The following is a 17,380-nucleotide window of genomic DNA, read 5'->3' on the forward strand; positions in this document are numbered from 1 at the left end:
ATTTTAAATGGCGGCATCAGACCTGATGCATTGCTCCACAGAGTCGCAGGCTCACGGGCAGAGTTGGCACTGAGCCTGCCGGGGCCCCGGGGGGCACAGCGCAGCTGAGGATGTTCGCGTGCTGGCAGATGAAAGGCGGCATCTATTACGCTGATTCATGGATTCTCTCCTGTGCCTTTTACCCATGCAGCCCCGCTCTCTCCTCCTGTGCTTCTGAGTGGCATGACAAACGAGCGGCTTAAGTGGTGGGAGATGTACTTTAAAAAAGAAAACAGTTAAACAAGATGAATAAATAAAGCACAAATTGGTAAGACTGATATCAGCGAGTGAGGAGGCCTTGTGCCTTTTGGCAGATATGGCTCACGGGGCTCTTTTGTTTGTGTCGTATGCCAACTCCTGAAAGCCTGTAGCAGCGCGTTCTAACGGCTCCGAGGCTCACTTCGTGCTTGCGTTGATGCTAATTGAGTTTAGTGGTACAGAAACATGGCTCTTTCAGCCTTAACACCATTAGAGTGCGAGCTTTAATTTAGATGTGTTCACTGGGCCAGCACTTGGACTAGGCGGGTTGAAGGTGCCACATCTGTATGTTAAGCAGTGCCACATTTCCCCCGCTCCCACGATGAGCAAATGGAACAGCACACCACAACCTGATCCTACGGCAACTGCATTATCTTTTCTATCCGTACGTCAGACTTTCTTGTCAGTATATTTTTATATAGAATGTTTGTCATAAAATGGGCTTTGCGGTCATATGATATGACAACTTTCACCTCCACCAGGCCAGGTTTAGGCCTAATCCCTTTTGAAAAGACAATAGCAAATTTCCACAGTTAAACCTTCATATTTGAGAAATGCTCTGTGCATTTGACTATGCACTAAGCTGTCTTGCTCTGTCTTACATTAAGGAATCAATCCATAATGTAAATTCAGGACCTCTGAATTTGGGATTTCCACACTGTCAATATTCTCCTTAAAATCATGTGTGAAGTGTTTTCTAAAGTATAAATCACAACTAATAATCAGCTGTGTAAGGAACCAACAAAGAAAAAGAAAAAAATAATGATAACAATACAAATATCTAAATGGTACTTCATCAGTGATTGTACTTTTTAAGGCAAACTAAACTGAAATCTAACATGTTTGGAATGTGATGGGAAAGGGTTTGTCTAGTATCACTTAGCCCAATGCTCCCAGTTCAGTTTCCACAGATGCGTTTTATTAAACCAGAGTAGGTAGCGCTGGCTCTTGCTGTCTCACCCTCTGCCGTGCTCTCTCTGTTTTATGATTGCTTGCTGCATCAGAGCAGTGAATTCCGGTGCCATTTTCCCAGCACAATCCCATATGACCCCCACTGATGCAGTGTCGGCTCCATTCCACCCAGCTCTAACATGCGCTGCAAAAAAAGGTCATTAATATGGATGCATATGAAAAGCATTAGACACTCACCGGATCATACAGGAGATGCAAACAGACAGACCTGCAGACAGATGCGGTCATTGGCACAGGCGCTTATGGAAGCCTATGGTTCCATCTCGCTCAGACCCACATGGCTCAACTCTTGCTCACGTGTTCTGCATTCACTCTTGTCTCAGTGCTCACTCTCACCTCTTTGTTCACTGCAAAGGGGATCCATTTTGGTGGATGCAGCTCTGGTTTCTTGCCGCAGAACCCTGCTAGGGATTATAATGAACTCAGGCCGTGATTCAGGGGCATGCTGTGCAGAGCTTTGTTGTTTTCTCTCTCTGTCCCTCTAGTCCCTCCCCCTTCTCTCCATGTGTATCTCCTTACTTTACACTGTTGTGCAGCATTTGTGAGAAATACAGTAGGAAACAAAACAACAATTAGCTGCAGCTGCATGTTGACAGGTGTCATAGCAACCGTAGCAGCATTCTTGAATGCATTTGATAAATAATTCCGATTTCTAGTTTCATAAATCTGCAGTTGTCGCAAATGACCAATGTGTGAATGAAAGACAAAGGCATTGCAATGAAGTGGGACAAAATAGGTTCTACCTCAGTTAAAAAGAGGCATAGAACTAAGCCCGAATGGTTTGACTACAAGGCAGTCACCATTTAAATCAGGACTCTCTTGCAAAGTATCACTTCTGGTTGAATTAGCACCTGTCTTAAACAGTCCCTAGGAGGGCCTGCTGTGATTTACTATGCAAGTGAGCATGACCAGTGTGGCGAGACAGATGATAAAAGTGCCTTATCGTGTCAGGGAGCCAGAGTACTTTAGTAGGCCAACCCCCCACCAAATTGTATTCTTGTGGAACTTTAAGACCACTGTCTGCAGGCTCCCTCATCTCCTCAACATGGTACACTTTGTCACAGCAAGCATCTGTGAAGTGATATGTTTCAAGGGCTTAATTAGTAGTTAGACCAGCAAAAACCAGCTACCAGCATAAGCTTTTTTCTTATAAGGTTTTTTCAGCAGGGTTGTTAAGTAAGGGGCATGGTCACCACAAAGAGTACTTAAATGCTTTTTTTATCCTAGTCCTAGGTTTAAATGGATGTACGAAAGCATGTGACATTTCATTAGGGTTGATTTATAGGACCATGCAACAGATATGTAGAAAGTCTTCTTGGTGGTAGTCAGCAGTTACAGCATCAGCCTGCTGGAGAGCACAGACTAACTGACTGATTGACTGGCTGAGGAGGGTTTGTGTGGATTCAGGACCTGATGTCAGGCAGCTTTCAGATGAGCACAAATAAGTGCACATAGTTTGGCTGTAATGTCTGTAAAGATGTGGTTAGCCCCTGATCACCCAGTTACTCCCCAGTGGCATGATCACTTGCTTGCTGTTGGGGTGGGGTTTGTTGTGTTCCAATAAGCCTATAGGTGTGGCGATGTGGCTTATGATAATTCTCATTTTTTTTGTCTTGTTACTTAGAATGTTTGTCATAATTGCCTTCTATCCATTAATAAATTGGCAATGTAATGTAACGTTTAAAGTTTGTTTAGCATGTTTTACAGTAGGCTAGAGTATTTGCAATATTTCTCCTCTTGTAATAATATTGTCAAAAGAAAGGGAGCGTTTGTAGCCTACATTCTAAGTGTAAGCAGATATGCAGGGGAGGTGCAAGGTGACTAAAACTAATTTACAAATCGCCTAAATATAGCTTGTCCTATTCGTATTGTAGTTGAGGTTGTTCTCTGGGAGACCATGTGAAACGTGACGTAGCCGAAGCCGATGTTTTAACTCCGGACCCCTGCAGCAGGCGTAGGCTATGAGGACTTCGTCCCCTGACCTCTGCCGGTCGTTGCCGCTGCTCAGACTGTTGCGTTTCCTTTAGCGCCCTACAGCGCTCCTGAGCCACTCTCTGCATGGGTTGGATACTGAGCCGCAATCTGGGCTATAACACCAACTCGCGCCTCTGCAATCACAAAGAAAATGCAACATCATTTCTCACACGACCAGCACAGCTGAGGGAGAAGGCAGACATGGTAAGGAAAAATACATACAACCAATGATGATGTGACCGTGGTCATTTTCGAATAACAGATGTCACAGTCTGTGTGTATGTGTATGTAGCGGACAGTGGAGATTTTCTGCCAACGAAGCAAAGCATCGGGCAACCTTGTGCAGCCACCACGAGACGCAATCGGCGGCTGATATTTGGAATAGCCTACTCCGTGTTTTAACAGACATTCGCAGACATTGGTAATGTTACTTTGACGGGATTTTTTGCCTTTGCATGCGTGCAGATAAAACATGAAATTATTCTTATTCCTGAGCAACCAGCTAGAAAGTGCAACATCCTGTTGTTTAATATATCGATGGAAAGGCATGTGACTTCTAGAGACTTTACACACCAGGCAGCTATATGTCCATATACAAAGGTTGTTCTTTAGTTGATGATAAAAGATAATATTATGTCAGTGCACACGGTTTCTTTTTGCATTAGTCTACTGAATTGCTATCTGAAATAACAGAAATAACACTATTCCATGTTGCTATTATTTTAAATGGCAAAAAAAGGAGAGTATGGTGGCTGCTAACCTGTGTCTCCATACACTTTCCATACATTTTATATGCACATCTCAGTGTCTCCAGCACTAAGTGCTGTGGCAGTGATGTAATGCTTCCCTTTTGGGGAAGCTGTTATACTGCTCATTCTGGGGTTGGCAAGTGTGTAAGGTAGACCCTCGGGGTCTCAGGGTTGCTGGCCAGTCCAGATCTCCTTAACAGTCCTTAACAGTCCATGTTGCATCTGATGTTTGCACTTGTTTCCATGTGGTTTGTTTTTGCTGGATTTGCGGTGATCCCTTCTGCCGGCTATGGCTTGGCAGATGTGGTGCTTGTGGGAGAAGCGTGTGTGTGTGTGTGTGTGTGTGGTGGGTTGTGTTTTTAAGCAGATGACTGTGCTGTGTGAAGTTTACAAAGCAGCGTCCCCCAGGCAGGGCGCCTGTGCGGGTGACATCCCATCAAAGTGCCTCAGTGCCTGACAGAGAGGGACTCTTGAGCCTGTACAAAGTGCTGTCACAAGGAAGAGCTTCCAGAGGCCCCTGATAAAACTTGGCTCTGTATAAGCATCAAGTTGAATCAAAGCGCAGCAAACTACACTTCTTCACACTAGATCAAGTTGAGTCAGATAGTCAACCTCAGCTGAGCAGTCCGCTTATCAGATTATGAGCTTACAATACAGGATTCTGTTTTACTCCCAGTCTCAAAACTTCATCAGAAGAGAATCAGCTGCTCCTCAATAAAATAGAACATTTGTGTAGACGCCTTGCCAGTTCACTGTTCAGACAAAGACAGAGAGACATGATGCACAGACCCATCTACAGAAAGAAATCCATAACCTCCATCCATAACCATCCATAACCTCCAGTGCTGTTTTTGGTTAATGCTACTGTAAGATGCTGCAGTATTAGGACAATTTACTTGTTGGGGACCTGGCTGATGACAAGAATCCTCATTTGTTGTGTTCCGGCATGGAAATGCTATTGCATCTTGAACTTGCATGAGTATTCTAGGGACTGGTCAGTAGATATTTCAGATGTGACTTTGTGTCATGGTATCATGTAGTGGACATCGCCTCTCAACTGAATGTCATTGCTGTTATTTAGTTAAGTCTTTGAAAGGCAAATGGACTACCACGAGGTGTGTAATTGAACTACCATCATCAAATGATATCTTTCTCTCTCTCTCTCTCTTTCTCTCTCTCTTTCTCTCTCTCACACAAACACATTAATGGGGGCATATTTGTGCCACAGATGACTGAAGGGGTGTCCTTATCAGTAGGCTACTGGCGCACCTGCACATGGGACCATGTATGTAATCTCAGAGTCAGGATGATCAGTAGATTTCTGGCAGTTAAAGGCCGTTGGCCACAAGTGGTAAAATCATTGGCCCATATCATGGTTATGACAATAAAATGTCATACCATTCATGTGCAGATTTTGAGGTGATCAGAGCCTATTTTCCAAATGCCTTCTGACGACAGCAGCATTTTCCAGATATGTATAAGTCAAATCCAAACTCTTAATGGGATCAGTCATGGGCACTGAATCGTACTAAAACATTTAAACTCTGGAATTGAGGTAATCATAGTGCTTTTAAACATGGTTTGTGCAAATTGCTAAATACAGGAGTACTATTCTTTCTTTCACCTTCTGTTATTCAAGTTTTGCTAGTGGCGCAGCTGTCCTAGATTCAGATGTATTCTCTTCTCCTTGCACGGTGGAGATGAGTGCTTTTGAAGAGGATGGGGTGGAGAAAGTCTTGACTTGGACTACCTGGCTAAATTGCCTGGTGATGGAAAAATATTGTTACGGGAATTATATTTAAATAATTGAGCAGCGCGGCTTTAAAATTGCAGGCTCGCCGTGATTCCAAGTGCAAAGTTAGAGGCTACCTCACCGAAATATTCATGTCATTATTTAACAGTGGATATATCAGGGCTCAGGGATTCATTCAAAAATGATCAGGTCTCCTACTCTCCCTGTCTGCTTGGCTGGTGCTGACTTCTGTGGTCACTGGAGAAAGGTTCATTTGAATAATGAAGAGGGACGTGAGCAGCACCCATCTTCCCGTTGCCTTGTGCTAGATGACATCATGGATTAGTTAAACAAGCGGCTCTGGGAGGAGCCTTCAGGGCCTGTTTGTGTTTACTTGGCGGCACTTGAATAATGCAACAGGTATCGGGTATCAAGGAGGCAACACATTTTGGCATGTTTATGACGACGGAGGGGTAGGCGTAGGAGGAGGAGGAGGAGGAGGAGGAGGCGGGTGAAGAGGAGGAGGAGGATGAAGAGGGGGGAGGTAGCGAAAGTCAGTGTCTGACTCATTTACTAGGGTGTTTCAGGATCTACTCGAATGGAAAAACACTTTCACATCACATCACTTCAGGCTGATTGTTTCTGAGCTTTTGATTTCACATCTGGTCACATCTGGTGCCTGTGTTGCGCTGTACGCAGGCCTTCAGAGACCACCGCTGAGGCGGGCACTGTGTGGATGGACGCATGTCCTCACTGACTGACTGACTGTGAGGAAACAAATGATAATGATGGATATTCACATCACATATTCCTCTGCTATTTAAATGGAGATAAATCTGAGTTTGGAAGGATTGAGCTCATTCTTGCACTATGCCAATCTAATGACATGGAGAGACTCAACAGTGGTCACCATGGAAAATATTCAGTCCTAAGGATATTGTGTCGGTTGAATTCAGTTGTTTAATTTGTAAAATGGAATACAGCGAGCAGTTATAAGTATTTGTGACATTTCATGTGTTCCAGAGGTTGTACTGCTCAGGAGGCAGTGACCAGACACAATGTCGGTTTAATGATCATTTTAATTAGGCCAATTTACCACAGGAAGCACACAGTACACAGGAAGTCCTGTTTATGCTGAAAACAGAACCCAGCATTGAGCAAGATTTTGAAATTCTAAAATACGTTGGGACAATATCCAAGACAGACAGACCAGATACACATGCACACACACACACACACACACACACACACACACACACACACACACACACACACACACACACAAACACAGGAATATGTGCCTCTGAACTAATCTGTGTGATGATGCCTGCAAGTCATGTGGAATGGCTCTCAGAACCCCATGGACTGTGTCTGCTTTTTAATGAGTCCAATCAGCAACATTTTATCTTGTTTTTTCTGAGTGGTTGTTGTTCCTTTATGTGCTTTAAATAAACACTGTCCAAATTAAAGCAGCACCGCCACAATTGCTGAATAAGACCCAAGTCAGCAGCTGAATGTTGCTTTACTGCCTGACATCTGAAGCTGTCTGTTGATTTGTCCTTGGAGCGAGATGTGCCTGCTGGACAGCCATAAATCTGCCCAGAGAGCTCTCTCTATAGTACACACACACACACACACAGGGGGGCCCCAGCAGGAGTCTGACAGAGGGGGCTCTCTGAGAGAGAAGCTGCCTCAGGCCCAGACAGGGCACAGTGACTCCAGGCCAGATGTGGCCCAGCTCCACTCCAGAGCAGGCTGTTGTGACATATCCCCCTGTTGAATGACAGATGGCAAAAATCTTCCTCACATAATTTCCTGGAAGTGTTCATATGTCACCAATAGAATGGAGAAGTGCCATGTTTCTGGCTTGGCCTAAACAGACTGCTCTCATCTCGAGAAATACTGTGTGTCTAGGACCAACAGAAGAGTGTGGAGTATAAGAGGAGATTGTTTGGATTTTAGCCATAATCTGGGGGTGCAAAAGCATAAAAGATGGAAAGGCTTGCATGAATGAGTTTGATCATCATGAGCTAAGCTTACACGAGTTTTCTCAGCAGCTTCCCCCCACTGTTCCAACATCATTTTGTAATTCAGTGATTCAGTCACAGCCTCCATTCTTCAGCCTCTCCCCTCAACCCATCATACTCATCCAGAGATCTGATCATTTGGAGATAGTTCCCTTTCTTTCCCTCATTCTTAAACCACACATTTTCTTCATACCACAAAATTTATTTTTAAAAATCTGGCCACTTGTTCACAGGCCCTTTTCATTCTGTAGATTAAAAAAAATCCCATTTCAAATGACGTTTCCTGTAGCAAAGATAAGAGTGCTATAAAAAGATATTGCTGGTGGGTAGGGTCAAAGAAGCACATCGCAGAATTGCTCGAATGTGGAGTGATTGTGGATCCATAACTTGCGGCTGGTCCCTGCCAAAAAGACAATTACCAAGTATGTGGACACTGCACAGTCCCAGCGCGGGCTGCACTCAGCGTGAACTGGGAGAGACAGAGGCTGGGGTGTGATGAGATAGACGCTGGCACACAACAGAGCCTCCTTACCCAGTGCCTCCGAGGGACAGCGCCGCTGCCAGCACCACAGCTTGTGTCCATGCCTTATGCCTACTCGGACATTTCCAAGTGCACTGGTGACTAGTGTGTGTGTGTGTGTGGGGGGGGGGGATTGCTCTGTGGTGTTGGACAGTTGTTGGTTCATGTCTGTGTGATGTTGATGTCTTGGAAAGAGGATGGGTGTAGCTCAGCAACATCCATTCTTTTGTGCGCGCTTCTTTTGAGGCTTATAGTGATTTTCCATTTTTATTTCAATGGTCCATTTCTTATTTCGGTGTCTTGTCTTCTAGTGTCTACTCTGGCCTTTTTCAGATGTCACCCTTTATTTCTAGGTCTTCATTTCAACATCCATTTCAGTGTCCGTTCCTGAGCCCCACTGAGTGAAGTCTGGGATGGTGTGTGTGTGTGGCGGGGGAGGGTGGTGTCTTGCAGGTAGCTGATTCTTGACTGACAGTTATAATGATGACAGTGATGCCAGGCGATGATGTACAAGACAGAGAGCTTCTCCCATATCCCATCATCATCACAAGCACCAGATGAAGGGTAGAGCTCACTGTGGTCAGTGTCGAAATAATGCCTGTTGTGAGTGACCACTGGCTGAAGTAATATTTATATATTGACATAGCTTCCATAGCTTCATATTTCTGCTTGTCCTTATGAGACTAGCCTTATGAGTGTGCTGTGTACATGCCTAGCTCTTCTACATCTAATTCTTTGAATAGCTTTTTAAGTATGTGCCATTGTATGTATCATTGACTGCATATGCTCATACTTTGTATGTTTATGTTTAATCCTGATGCATGCACAGTGCATGTTCACATGTAAACATGGATCTGCGTGCTTCTGATTCTTACCTCACCTCATCTCCTCCTCTCGCCCCCTTGTCCGTATCTGGCCAGCCCCTTATGAAGAGGCTCCTGTTAAAATGAAGTTTTCCCTTCCCCCCTTCATCTTACTGCTTGGTTTTGCAGGGTGCAGTTGCCAGGGTGCCAATAGCAATTGCCTTGAGACAATTGTTATTGGTGCTATATGAATAAATACAATTGAATTGAATTTAATTGAATGAGCCACACAAAAAAATGACTCAATCCTGTCCAGTTTCTCCATGCAGATCTCCCCCAAAAATTCCCTCTCCTCCTTCTCTGTGAAGAGCAATAGAACGGAAAGTCATGTAAAGGAGAGCTCAAGAAGAGGCTGGGTTGGGCTTCGTTGTCTGCCTCTCTCTCTCTCTCTCTCTCTCTCTCTCTCTCTCTCTCTCTCTCTCTCTCTCTCTCTCTCTCTCTCTCTCTCTCTCTCTCTCTCTCTCTCTCTCCCTCTTTCTGTTCCTTTTATTGCAAGAGTAAGTAATTCATTAGAGTCAGTCATTTAAGTGTTTGGAATAAAAACAGGCCCTGCAGTGAGATTAAATGAAAGCTTGGACTATTTCAGCTACCATCCCCCCTGGGCTATTCTTGGAGTGCGGCATCCGAGATGGCTCGATTCTTACGATTTGTGGGATAGCTCCATGCTGTGGGAGGCCGGCAAACTCCCAGAAGTGTGACAGAAAAAAGAGAAAATCTTAGTGTTGGAGATTTGAGAACACAAAAGCCATAATCTGAGAAATGCAAGAGCGTGGAGTGTTTGGAGTGCAGTTGAATGCTTCTGTAGGCTCTAATATCCTCTTCTACACTTAGGCTTCCAGCACCATTCCAAATGCTGTTAAATCACAAAGGGCTTATGAAAGACTGAATATAATACAGTTTATTTGAAAGATTCTTTTATATCTTTATGCTCATCATTCAATTCACTTCTTCATTCTTGGGAAACAGGTCTGATAGCCCTTTTCCACTGACAGAGAACCGGTTCCGTTACCATTCGTGAACCAACATTTGAACCATCCGGAGCATTTTGACCAAACAAAAACCAGTTCAGAACGTGACATTTTGGTTCGGAGCTGGAACCAAGAAATAGTAGTTTTTTCCTGCGGTCTGGAGTGAGCGTATCATTCTACCATTCAGAGAGGAGAGGGCTAAAAGCATGAGTTTTCTTTCTGTATCAACTGTTGCCAGAAGTAAACAAAACTAGTCAACTAGCATTACACTGCAGGACTTAACTAGCATAATTTCTCCCATTTGTATGGGACCACCACTGTCATTATTATGTCCTGTTTAAGCATGCCATTAACTCTTGTTTATGCATGCAACACATCCTGGTTCTGTTCAAAACTGGTGGAAATGCAGGCTGGTTCACTACATAGCACCAAGGTTCATGACATTCTGAACTGAACCGGTTCAAGAATGCGTTCTCTGTTGGTGGAAAAACTCCCAGAGTATCCTCCAGCTGCCTGTTTGTCATTTCCTCTGCACCTTGTCAGCAGCTCACTCGAATGCATGAAAGAAGCAAATGTGTTAATTTCAGTGGTGCACATTCTTTACTAAGACAAAATCTAAGACTCGTGTACGCAGTCTAAGCCTCTGCATAGAAAACTTTTCATTTATGCTATTCATCAGTCAATGTAACTTTGTTCGTTTCAGTTTAACTGTGGAAAGCTGACTTAGAATGTAACAAATATGTTATACGGGGTGTAAGCAATTTCGACAGAACAACAAACAGAATGAACTCTGCCCGACCACCAAGTAGCCTTCACTGCCGTCAAACAGACAGCCTGTCAGAGAGGAAGAGGGAGGGAGAGAGAGGGAGAGAGAGAACAGACAACTAGCCACTGACAGGCAGGAAGGAAAGTCAAAAGAGCATTCCCGCGGAGAGCTGAGCAGAGCTGACCGCTGACATTACAGAAGAGGCATCACAACAGCAGCGGATTAAATAAAGGCCATCTGATCAAAGATGAGGAGTCAGGCCAAGAGATAGAAGACTGAGAATGAGAGAGAGGGAGGGCAGAGAGAAAGGGAGAGGGAGGGGGAGAGAGAGAGAGAGACAGAAAGAGACAGGGGGAGAGAGAGAGAGAGACAGAGGTTGGTGGTGTTAAAGGAGAAGTGGGTCAGTGTCCCCCGAGATGCCATGGTAACGGAGATATACGAGCGTCTGTCTATTGATCTGCAGACTCATTGCTGTAATAGAGGGAGCCGGATGATGAACGGGCACGCTGACAAGGCCCGCTCCAGGTCACGCTGCCCTCCGCTCCTCTCCGCCGGGCCGGCCAGTCCAACCCCCTTATCACTGCATCACTCCTCACAGCTGGACGTGCCTGCACTGAGGGTCCGATGCTGCCAAACCTCCCCCTACTCATGTCCACATGACACAGACTCACACACACATACACAGAAACACACACACACACATCTACAGACACGCACGCACACACACATACACACACATGGACACTTAGCTTTTCATTAAGAGACTCGGGCGTCGATATCATATCGGACGGCTGAAATGTAATCCGCTGGGGCCAGCGTGGTGGAGCGGCCTGTCCACATGCGGTGTCTCTTACTCTCCGCCATGCATAATTGATGCTCCATTTACCAGAGGACTCTCCAGGGAAAGTAAGGGCCAATATAAGAAGCCATTTACTTTAAGAGTTCTTTTGTTTTGGCTTGGGGACGAAAGGCAGACTGCAGACAGAGTAGCCTTGGGGGTTCTTATGCTTGTGGTCCTTGGCACTCGTGCATTGGTGTTTGGTGTTTGTTCTTATGTTACTTATGTCAGTCCTGCCAGGCTGCTAGTCTTGCTCTTGCATGGGCAAAGGAAAAAAATGATCCATGTGTCTGAATTCCACAATAAACAACGTTTCTTTTTTTTAACAAACTGACAAACAAACAAACCCTAACACCTGTAATATGAACTTTTACCATTTCACTGTACTTCATTCACCCACAAAATCAAAGAAGTGTTCACACTAAAAAAAAATCCAGGATTACATATCCAGTTTGAAATGGTGTAGTGGGGTGAACAGACCTCTCAGATGGATATGTCTCTGAATCCTTCTCTTTCAGACAGATATATTTGCTGTCTGAACGGCCCACTATTCAAAGCTATGGCCTCCTCTCTGATGGATACAGCTTTGGCAGTTCGCATTCATATATGATACGATTCCTCTGCTTCACAGATCTGTCCTCACAGACCCTGGACTCTTACGCCTATACCTCTCTGTATCTCATAAGCCCATTTCCCCCATTGTAGTCATCCCTGCTCCCTTGCCAGTAAGCCAGCTCAACACGGCCAGCTCTCTGCGGTACCTCACTGTCGGAGACACCTGTTCCCATCGGAGGAGGCCAAGCCTCCAGAGGATCACTCCTCCATGCCCATCCCTGCTCACGTGGGCCCAGGAGGAGAAGGAAGCAGAGGAGGAGCTGTGGAAACAGAGGAGGAGCTGTTGAAACAGTGCTTGGACACGTTCCAGGGAGAATAGATGGCACGTTGCTTTTAACCACATTAGCATTCCCCATCGCCCTATATAATTTAGTGCTCTTACTTGCAACCAAAATGGACAGGAAGAGAAGAGCTAGCTGGGGAAACTGGGCTAATCTGTGCTCCTGACAACGGTGTTCTCTTGCCCAAGAGGTGGAGCTTTAAAAGGCCAGTGGGGCTGTTTCTCGATGTCACTTTCCTGTGGGTTTCATAGAGGTAACATGCGTGGTCAGATCCATACTCTTCGATTTGGATATCGAGAGACATGCTAGCCCTTTAAAGGACATGCCAGGAGGTATATCAGTATCATATTTGCACTCTAGCAATATGACATTCCGTGCCAATTCTCTCTTCCTCTTTAGCTGGCAATTGGGTTGGCCAAATCTCCATCACCTCTCCATTCTGTCCTCAGATTTAATCATTATTTCTGTATCTGAACAGCTATGAACAGTCAAGTGTCATGCCACTGGTGCTTCGTTTCATGATGTAACATGTTGCATTTAGATATGTATCAAGATATGGTATTTGTGGTCATTATGCATAACATAAAGTGCAGTTACAGTATTGCAGCTAGTGCACCTGCACACCATCTTGTGGGTAACTGTGGTATCACTGCAAGGAAGACAAAATGGTTGTCTGACAACAAGAGTAGTCACTTAGTAACACAAGGCTTTCCATACTGTAACGTTAACCGTGGTTCTCAGTCTTTTAGCACATTACTGCTGAGCGGGGCCTATTTTAATTTGTGTTGTTTTTGTTTTTGTTTGTTCTCTGTGTCGCGTGTGAGACCAGCAGAGGCTCCATTCAGTCGAGGCGCTGTGACCCATGCCTGGTGCCTTCGGAGCTGCAGCTGTGCCCACAGGCCCCCTGGTGCCCTCCTGCCCCTCCTCTCCCGCTCTCCTGATGTAGGTTCACCTACTGCGCTCAACTACCCACCCCACACACATACCCCACACACACACACACACACACACACACACCACACCGCACCACACTGCACTCAATCAGGCACTCACGTCTCTGTTCCACTGAAACACACACTGAAGGCTGACTGCATGCTTTTTCTGCACCTCTATAATGCCAGAGTGTTTGTGTGTCAGCTATGCATCATGCTGTTAGGTTGTTTAATGGTAACCATTTATTATCTCGGCAGGTACTAAAAGCACACATTGCTGAATGTAAGTGATTATCAATGACTTTTGGGTGTTTGGGGATACATTAAGGTGGCAAATGGTTTGTTTTGGCTTAGCGTGAAAGACGTGTAAAATCAGTTCTGCATGTGTAAATGTCTGCTGGCTCATTTTCTGTATTGGATGTGCAGGGTTTGATGGAGATCTGGTCGGATGACAGCTGGAACTGTTGTCATAACTGGAGGAATTCTCGCAACGGTGATACTCCTGTGTATCATAGCAGTGCTGTGTTACTGTAGACTCCAGGTAATTTGGCCTCATCAAGTTTAAAATGTGTAGACACATGATTTGGTGAACCAAAACACACACACACACACATATGCACGTGGATTCATATACTCACACATCACACTCCAAATACTCACAGACTGAACTGCAATTTGACCATAGGCCTCCTCCTCTCTCCTCCTCCTCTTCTACACTGCTCCCCCCCCATCTCTCCACAGTATTACTGCTGTAAGAGGAATGACTCGGAAGTGGACGCAGGCTCTACCGGGGACCCTCAGCCACAGTTTGCCTGCAACGCATGCAGCGCCCCCGGGGTGGACGGCTCGGCGGTCACGCCTCTCGCGCTGCCGTACGAGCCGGCGGTGGCGGCGGCGGCGCAGCTGCCGCAGCATCAGTTGCCGCCGGCGCACAAATTCTGCCCGACGTGCTCGCCCTACTACATGCGCTCCATGGACGACCTGCGCAACGGCGGCGAGCGGATGGCCTTCATGCCTGCCCACTACGAGAACCCGGCCGCGTCTTTCTCCATGTCCTCCCTGCACTCGGCGCCGCTGAGTAGCCGCTCCACCCCCGACTTCTACACCAACACCCGCGCCATCAGCACCGACGTCTGAGCCGAGGCGGGAACACACCCAATGGCAGGACACAATACCCAACCACACCCCCCCACCCCACCCCCAAAAAAGATCGAAAAAAATGTATTTTGCCACCCATCATGGCACAGGAAGGGAAATTGACCTTAACAGGGGTCACCTGTGAAGGTCATATCTACTACAGGCCATCCCCCCCACCGATGCCAACCGTCCCAGTTCCCTCACGACTTGTCCTCGGTTCTCGGTTTTTGATCCAGTTTTTCTCTCTCCTGTAAGCTTTCCCCTCTCTGCTGCCAACCTTTTCTCTTTTTCATTCGACAGACATGAACTGTGAGGGCTATATGCCGAGTGCTCTTTTCCCCTCTCACCTTCTCTCACCTTCTCTGCGGTCTGTTTTACCCTCTTGTTAGTTGGAAAAAAGAAAGTTAATAGAAATATGTACTCGTTGCTCGACTGGGAGAATTGATACTCTTACTTCTAAGGATCACTGTGTTTTATTTTCATTTTGTAGATCTGTAGCAAACAGAAAAAGAGTCAAACAATTTTAAGGTTGTCTCTATGCAAGTACTGTATGCCAGATATTAAAATGGAGAAGAGAACAAGACTTCCAAAAGACCCCTGTAATGTAACAGAGGTTACTTCTCTGCGAACACATACAATGTGAGGGGCAGGGCAGATTTGTACATATAATTTACCTTTTTCGCGGCTGCTATGTCTGAGTGAAAGTGGATATGAATTGTATTATTATGAAATTACCTCTATGATTCTTTCCACATTACCAGTTTGTTTTCCCAGGGTAACATTGCCTCTTCATTTTGAGACAGCAAAATGTGCAAGTCCAGAATTGTTATTCACAGGTTTTGTTTCTATGGCTGACTGGCTGTTCTATTAATTTACATAATGAGCATTATGTTATGCAGTCACATTATCTCTTCTTTTTCATTTCTCTCGAGTAGAGTGTGTCTTTTTAAACTGCATTGTGTTTAGTGTTAAATGAATGAAATATCTGTTAATTGTATGTATGGTTTCTATCAATGTACCACCTATGAATGTCCCATTATGTTCATCTCCACAGTGCATTTACCTTCCTAGTTTCTCCTGTGTTTTATTCTGTTCCGTTTTGGACCCAACGTATCCATGAAATAGTCTTTATAAATATTATCACACCTTCACCAGGACACAAAACTTCCCTGCTGTGTTATAAATGACTTTAAATTGTTGAATTATTAAATATGTTGAAATAATAATTATATATACTGAAATTAAAGTTTTTTCACTGTGTTCACCAAGTGTCGTGAATATTCACACTAAAGCAACATATAAAACCAATTATCAATTCAATTCTGTCATGGGTTTTATTCAGTCCATATCTACATGATTTTATATCCATAAACATTAGCATTAAAATGATGTAAACTTACTTTCTAATATAATGTGACCCATAGCTTTACACTATAGAATGCAGCAATTTACTGCAAAACACTTACGGCCTACAGCTTCCTCTCAAAAGTGATTTTAATGTCTTAGACCTAAAACATTATTTAATTTGTCATTTGAAATTCCTCAAGAGCATCAGCCACTTAATTCACAGAATGTTCCCTTTTGAATATTAATAAATATTTATAAATGCCTGGACACTTCTTTTTGGTTGATTTCATGCTGACGACATATCTGCATGCTTTGACGAATGACCATATATGGCAAACTGGATTTACGTCCAACAACCTAATGCACATTAAAAGAAAATAATGACCGGGAACATGTAAAATGTGCATGAAATATTAGAATTTGAATGAGCTACAGGGTTATTCCTATCAACACAAATTCTCTCTTTTTAAAAAAAATAAATAAAATTTGCCCTCGACAGCAGCACCATATATGCAGCTACAGCTGTTCCATACTCCTCACATGATAAGGAGATTTGCCAGATTTTCATGAATGCACTTAACATATGTGAATTAGTTAGATGGAACCCTAGCTAGCCTGCAAAATCGACCCAGCTTTCTAAATATGATTAATATCCTACACAGCACTCATTTTTTCTTTACCAATAGCCTGACAGCTGTGATGGCATATTCAGAATATCTGACTTGACACCTAGAGCATTTAGGTGACAAGTTGGGTCAGTGGGCAGTGGACGCAATTACCCAAAACCCTGTCATATAGGTTTCACATAACAAGGAACCCTTTACCTTCCATCCAGAACCACATAGCACACATTAGCAGAACACTGATGCTTGAAAAACACTACTGAGCTCCTTCAGAAAAAGAAGACACCAGTGTGCAGTGGCTGTGGACTGCTTGGCATGCTCGAATAATCACTGAAGCTCCTCTGTAAGTTTCTGGGTAGAGTCTCTGAATGAAGCAGTGCCACAGTCCATTTCTCTGTTACAATCTAATCTCACAACACTCTCTGAGGTCATCTCTGTTGGTAATATGAAAAGCTATACTGTAGTGTCGCTTACTGCAGGCATTGGCTCAGGAACAGTGGGCTGGTTACTACAGTAACACTTTGTCAACTGAGAAGTAAAATAATCTATCTGACATTTGAGGGTTTTTGGTAATAATTTGATTTGGTGCAAAACGATAGTAATCTTTTATAAAAACAAAATAACATAGTGGTTTGGATTTTTATCACATTTTCCAAAGAATTAGCGTTAGTTCATTTGATAACTTTTATTTGAATGCACTTCAGGATTTACACATTAGTACATTATTGCCAATTATTTT

The 17,380-nt window shown here is 44.3% G+C and overlaps 1 protein-coding gene across 2 annotated transcripts; it reads left to right on the forward strand.

The window, feature by feature from the left end:
* The first annotated feature begins 89 nt into the window (after window positions 1–89).
* On the forward strand, window positions 90–15,991 carry fam163aa (family with sequence similarity 163 member Aa). 2 transcript variants are annotated; one of them, XM_048242847.1, is made up of 5 exons: window positions 90–3,447; window positions 13,432–13,544; window positions 13,793–13,817; window positions 13,961–14,075; window positions 14,276–15,991. In XM_048242847.1, exons 4-5 carry the CDS (start codon window positions 13,983–13,985, stop codon window positions 14,669–14,671), a joined length of 489 nt encoding a protein of 162 aa, XP_048098804.1. In that variant the 5' UTR covers window positions 90–3,447; window positions 13,432–13,544; window positions 13,793–13,817; window positions 13,961–13,982; the 3' UTR covers window positions 14,672–15,991. The 2 variants fall into 2 exon arrangements, with proteins under 2 accessions (XP_048098804.1, XP_048098813.1); XM_048242856.1 differs by lacking the exons at window positions 90–3,447; window positions 13,432–13,544; window positions 13,793–13,817 and having other exon boundaries at window positions 13,825–14,075.
* The last annotated feature ends 1,389 nt before the right edge of the window (window positions 15,992–17,380 follow it).

Source organism: Alosa alosa, chromosome 1, assembly GCF_017589495.1.
Source record: "Alosa alosa isolate M-15738 ecotype Scorff River chromosome 1, AALO_Geno_1.1, whole genome shotgun sequence".
NCBI lineage: Eukaryota > Metazoa > Chordata > Actinopteri > Clupeiformes > Clupeidae > Alosa > Alosa alosa.

Coding starts and splice junctions, on each gene's coding strand:
- fam163aa (XM_048242847.1), top strand. CDS start 13,983: ATGACAGCTGGAACTGTTGTCATAACTGGAGGAATTCTCGCAACGGTG. Junction 14,076..14,275: donor TGTGTTACTGTAGACTCCAG/GTAATTTGGCCT, acceptor ATCTCTCCACAG/TATTACTGCTGTAAGAGGAA.